This window comes from Fukomys damarensis, unplaced genomic scaffold, assembly GCF_012274545.1.
Source record: "Fukomys damarensis isolate Sample0158 unplaced genomic scaffold, DMR_v1.0_HiC HiC_scaffold_2, whole genome shotgun sequence".
Classification (NCBI taxonomy): domain Eukaryota; kingdom Metazoa; phylum Chordata; class Mammalia; order Rodentia; family Bathyergidae; genus Fukomys; species Fukomys damarensis.
The window spans coordinates 42761813-42767724 of NW_022900914.1; the positions used below are offsets into that span (position 1 = coordinate 42761813).

The 5912-nt window shown below is 47.2% G+C and overlaps 1 protein-coding gene across 4 annotated transcripts in view; it reads left to right on the forward strand.

Moving 5' to 3' along the window:
• Meis1 (Meis homeobox 1) overlaps positions 1-5912 on the forward strand; it is a 132934-nt gene that overhangs the window by 5669 nt on the left and 121353 nt on the right. For all 4 annotated transcript variants that reach the window (XM_033764424.1, XM_010609725.3, XM_033764418.1 and 1 more), the window contains 2 exons: positions 715-766; positions 2173-2319. In XM_033764424.1, coding sequence (XP_033620315.1) covers positions 715-766; positions 2173-2319 — 199 coding nt within the window. The remainder of the gene's footprint in view (positions 1-714; positions 767-2172; positions 2320-5912) is intronic.

The following is a 5912-nucleotide window of genomic DNA, read 5'->3' on the forward strand; positions in this document are numbered from 1 at the left end:
GGTTTCTCCACTGGTCTTTCCGTAGCTGCAAGTCGGCTGGGCAGCACACGTTTCGGTCCACGGACCAGTAGCTGAGGGACAAGGTCCCGGGCAAATAAATTCATCTCGAGAGGGCCTGGGAGAGCTGGCGCGGGGAAACGCGAGCTTTTGTTTTTATGACAGCCGGGTTGCGAGCCTCTAATCAGCCTGGGGATTTATCTCCTGGCCTGTCAGCGTGTGTGCTTAAACTTTGCGGACTTCCCAGCCTTCAAAGTCTCAACACGAGAGCAGCGGCCAGGCAAGAGCCCCTAAACAACCAATTTGCCTGAAAGGTGTGCAGAAGGCAACAGGAAGTTTGCTTTGCGAAAAGACACACTTTGGGGGTCTATTTGAAATATTTTCCATTCACTTCTTCCTCGAAAATCTAGAGCCCAGCCCTGTGGCCCTTTGGGGTTGGGGTGGAGGCCGGTGGGATTGAGAAAAGGGAGAGAGGTGGAGGAGGAGAGTGTTTATGACCCCCACTTAGATGCTTTGTTGTTGTTTTAGCTATATTTTCTCCTTAAGAAATATAAACCTCTAGATGGTACCCAGTCACTGCTATTAAGTTTTAGTGTTATTGCCATAAATCAAAATAACTCTGTTTACTGGGGGAGGGGTGGGCTGGAGATGTAGGAGCTGTGATAGCCAATTTTCTGCAAACTAGGAAAGGGTGCTCATTCTTCTTGTGTCTTTGCAGATGATTCAAGCCATACAAGTATTAAGGTTTCATCTGTTGGAATTAGAAAAGGTAATTTCTTTGGCCTCTTTTCCCTTTATTTCACCCTTACCCCTAAACACAGGAGGAGAGGGTTCAGAATGGCTGAACTTCAGGCTTCTGAGATATTTGCATAAATGTCTTTCTTTCTGGTAATTAGTGTCAAGGCCAATCTTAGCATCCATTTCTCTTCTCAGTTTAATTACAATTTCAGCCACTAAAACCCGGATCACAAACGCCCTAGCCTTGTGTTCATTCTTAATACCTTGAGGGCTTTGCGTAAATAGTTGCAATTGTATGCTTCCTAGTTGGTGTTTAGAATGCTGTTGTGACTTTGCTTCCCAGGTTAATGCCTCTCTTGTCTTTTCTCTTCCTCTTCTTCTTTGAGGAGGGGAAGAAAAGTTTTGTTTAGTTTTAGTGAGTTTCTGGAAGACAGTTCGAGTGCAGCGGCAGGTCAGAGAAGAGGTGGAGGGGGAGGAGGAGGAGTGGGCAAGAAGACCAGAGGAGGTGCTTGGGGGAGGCACATTAAACCTTTTGCAGAGACAAAGCAGGGTTGATAATTGTGGCAATTTCTTGAATCTGTCAATCCTGCACACACTCCACCTTCACACTCAAGAAAGGGTGTGGAATAACGTGATTTTGCTAGCTGTTCTATAAATCTCAGCCATAAAAACTTAATGCATTGTAATTCAAACTAACATTAAATTGCAAGCATGCTGAGGTTTCTTGTGAATTTCTGTATGTCAGTGATGCCTGGGCCCTGGAAGTGAGCACTTCACTTATGCCTTAATATTTTCAGTCCTTTTCTTTTGGAAAACAATGAATTTGATAATCTTTTGTGGTCATAGGTTTTTCATTATATGGTACTGGCAAATTGATTTCCTTTTTTTTTTAAGGATCCTAAAATATTGCCCTTATGGATAGAAACCCGAATTATTATAAACATTATAGGGATTGGGTTGTCAGGCATATATCCTGTGTCGCCACAGTACAGGTCCTTCAGAGATTATACATATGTATATGTATATATGTATACATATACATATATATATATATTCACCGTTTTTCCTTAGACACTTTGGAAAAGGATTTATGATAAAGTAACTGGATGAAATTAAATAGTTTACCTTAAATATCACCCCCACAGGTCACCTCTCTAATGGCCACAGCCCCAGGAGCAGATGAATTTAACACGGGTGTTGAATATGTTGTAGCCTGTGAATCATCTTGTCACTGTCAATTTTCTGGGATATCTCTATTTTGCAAGAAAAGAAAGTTATTCCTAATTCTGGATGCGTCTGGGGGTCTCTGGAGGACAATTGCCCTGTGTTTCCCCTATTTGGAAGTTTGGATCTCACAAGGGGGGTGGATTGCACTTGTCAATGTCATTTATGCACTCCTGATTATATTTCCATTTTTTTATTTCTGTCATAATGTAGGTACACGAATTATGTGACAATTTCTGCCACCGGTATATTAGCTGTTTGAAAGGGAAAATGCCTATCGATTTGGTGATAGACGATAGAGAAGGAGGATCAAAATCAGACAGTGAAGATATAACAAGATCAGCAAATCTAACCGACCAGGTATGCACTTTTCAATTTCAACATCCCTGGCAAAAAAAAAAAAAAAAAAAAAATCTGTATGCATATTGCTTGCTGGGTCACTACCACCTCCTTTTATTATTTGCATATGATTAAGTCCCTTTTAGATACATTTCCATCGAAATGAAAATTTTTGAATAATGTGGCTATTATTGCTTCATTAAGGCTGGCTCTGGGATTCGACCTGGAGAGATGAGCTTGTAAAAGCTTTGCCTGCAAACTTGACCTGTTTCTTGTCGCTTTTAATTTTTGTCTTTATTTTATTTACCCTCTATAATAATGGGAGTGTTAACTGCCAGTTACCGCCTGTGATTGTACGGCTTTGTTCATGAGCATTTTCTTCCTTCTCTCTTGAAGAAAAGAAAAGTGTAGGGTCTGCTTATTTCTTATTTTATGAGGAATAAATCCAAGATAGGTGGTCTAAAAGAGACAGTGAGGGCCTGAAATCTAGCAAATGCTGGCTATTTTCTCCCTGTCTATACGGTTCATTAGCCTGTCTTGTCAGTTTTCCTCGGCCGAACGCTTCTAGACCTCACTGAACATTGCTTTGTGTGGTGTTCACTGCAAGCTCGCCCATTTTATTGTACTTAATAGAAAAAATAAGACCAGGCCGAGGTTAGAAAAACAGATAAATATGGACTTTTCCCCTTCTGTCTACTCATCCTCCAGCTGGTAGGTGCTCTGGACCCTCTGGGCTGGCAGCTTTCGGAAGTGTTAGCCTGTGGGACACCCTGGCAGCTCCCTGGGTGTGGAGGGTGGGGCTCCCAGTGCCGTCTTTGCTCTCTACTTCAACCCTTTGCTGGGCACCCCCTCCTCTGGTGTCCACACTCCAGGCCCTTCTGCTGCTGTGTTGAAGAGTGGGGACGACTTTTATTTGGAATCGCTGTGGGGAGGAGGGTGGTTCTTGCCCTCTGTCACCCTGACACCACCGTTTGCTCCTAGTTTCTCTATTTCTCTTGCACTATCACTAGATTGGTCCAAATGAGTTGCAAAAATGCGATGAAAGTGAAAATGTGAGGAGTGAGTGAGATGAAACAGGGCCCAAGACAGCTTTGTTACGAATTTTTATAAGGAGCCTAGAGGTTTTGGTAGCTGCCTCTTCTACCTCCCTCTCCATATAAGTGAAATCCCCATTTATTTCTCTCTTGGACTTGGCACGCAAATCCCTTCTTGGGGGGAGAGATCAGCATGTCTTTGTTAAGCAAAAGGCGAGCAACTGGGACAGTTTTCCTTTGGAAACTCTGCCTTGATCATTGTCGGCTGGCCGCTGTCTTGGGTAGCTTAGCTCCATGCCTTGCCTTCTTTGTCATCTTAAGGTGTCTACTCTCAACATCATGCCCTTAAAATAAATGTCCAGCTTGAATTTCTCTGGGCCACCCTGTGACCCTGGCTGAATTCCTCCTTGTCCATGAGGAATGACGCAGAGCTTAAAAGCACTAGGGGGATACTCACTATTATTTGGTTAGTTGGAAACTTTTGGCAGTGTAGACACTGTACGGAATGGTCAGTTATACAATCGCGGGCGGCTGTGTCTAGGTGGGAAAACAGAGGTGGCTCTATGTCCTGCTCCTATAGACTCCCAGGATTCCCCAGCCTTTCCTTTAGCCACCCCTCGACTTCGAGTTGTTAAATGCAGATTCTGAAGAAGAACCCCTTTGGTAGCTGCTGTTGAATAAAAATTGTAATCCAACAAGCCTAACTAGAAAATGGGATTCTAAAAACTCCGAAGTGCTGGGTACATAAAGCTATTTGAGCAAATTACAAGAATAGCTTAGGGGCACGAATGAAATCAACACTTTAATTGCCTCCAAAATGAAGATTTATACCCCATTTTCTCAAAGAATCATTATTTTATTAAAGTCAAAGATAAAGGATCAAAGTTATTGGATTTATTGGAGGGGGTTACAAAATTGATGCAACATCATTGAGTTCTCCCCCTGTTCCTCTTGCAAACTTTACTTTCCCAGTCACCTTAATTTAAGATATGCAAAGATTGGCGTGCAATTGTATTGGGTGAAAATTCCCATTTTATTCTCTTCAACCTACGAGAGTCATACACCCTGTCCCCGCTGTTTAAGGGTCAGCTTCTTAGCTTCGGCTGGGCTTGTGCTGCTGTTGGCCTTCTCGGTGGGCTCGCCCCTGTGACCCCTTGGGCTCACCCTGGCCTCGATTGGTCCTGCAGTAGCAAACCCAAGTTTGTTTCTTCTGTGTTCCTGTTCTTAGTAGTCTGGAGCTAGTGGGTCTGGGCTGGATTTGGAGGGGGTAACGCAGAATGCGGGGTTTCTGTGGTCCTGGGCCTCACGCGCCGGTGAGCTCCCTACCCTTGGGGCGGTGGCCAGGGAGAGGAGGTGCCAGGGCTGCTGGAGCCCAGGTCGGGTCTCCAGGGGCACCGAAACCCCGGAGCGTGGGCCCTGTGGCCAGGCCGATAGATGGCTCCCTACCAGTCAGCGAAGGCAGCCCCACCAGTTTGAACCTGGCAGAGCGTGCTCCGGGACTGGGTGCTTCAGAGTGGTGTGAACGCTGGGCCTCTTTAGCTCATTAGCCCCCATCTCTAGGGCCCACTGGCTTGAGGTCTAGTTTATCTTACTTTTCGTCCTCGGAGGGCACAAAAGCTGCCACCTGCGCCGGGATCTGGGGTCCAGGACTTGGACGCTAGTCGGTTTCCGGGGGGCTGAATGGGCAGAAATTCACTTGGCCGGTGGTGTTGTTAGTTTGGGTATTTTGTATGTGTGTGTATCAGATTAACCCGTTAGTAGAAACCCTTGGCCCCTTTCTGTGCCTCGCCACCCTCCAGTCTTGGGGGGCGGCCTGACTATACCAGGGCCCGACAGCCACCTTGGGCAGTCGCTGGCCTCCTGGGCGCCCTCTCCCGTCCGCTGCGCTCCGGTCTGTGCTCTCTATTGATGGCTAGGTGCTGGAGGCCGGCGGCCGGGCACCCGCTTACCCCCTCGAGCATGCAGGGCTGGGTTCGGCCCTGGAGTGGCCCGATAGGCTTCGAGGACACGGTCTGGTATGGTTGGCAGCCGGCAAAATGCGTGTCGGAGCGGGAGGCAGAGCGCGTGACGGGCAGTGGAAATGAGGGCGCCCAGAAGGTGTATACAGGACACCCAGATGCTAGACGGGAAGGCAGTCCCCCAAGTTCCCCAGGCCGGAAGGCTCCTTCCTTCCCAAGATTCTAGCTTTCCGCTCTTTGCATCTGAGCATTTTCAACTCTGCAAAGAGAAGCGGTAGGGAGAGTGGAGAGAGGGACAAAGTGCGGAGAGTGTCCCCAAGGTCGCCTTCCGGTGTGGCCACAGCTGTCCATAGCAAGTAGAGATGAACTGGGCTTGTGATCAGCATCAGCAGCCGCCCCGATCCTGCCTGCAAGGAGACGGAAGTGGAGAAATGGTCCCTTTGGATTACAGTTTTTATTCAACAACCGCTCTCCGGGGGGTCCTCGTCTGAACCTGCATTTACCAGCTCCTGGGAGAGGGCTGACGGCTGTGCGGCGCGCCCGCCTCGTTGCTTGCTAATCCAGATTTGTGCCTGGTGTCTGAGGAGAAGCAACCTGGCGCGGAGATGGGAGGAAAGTCGAG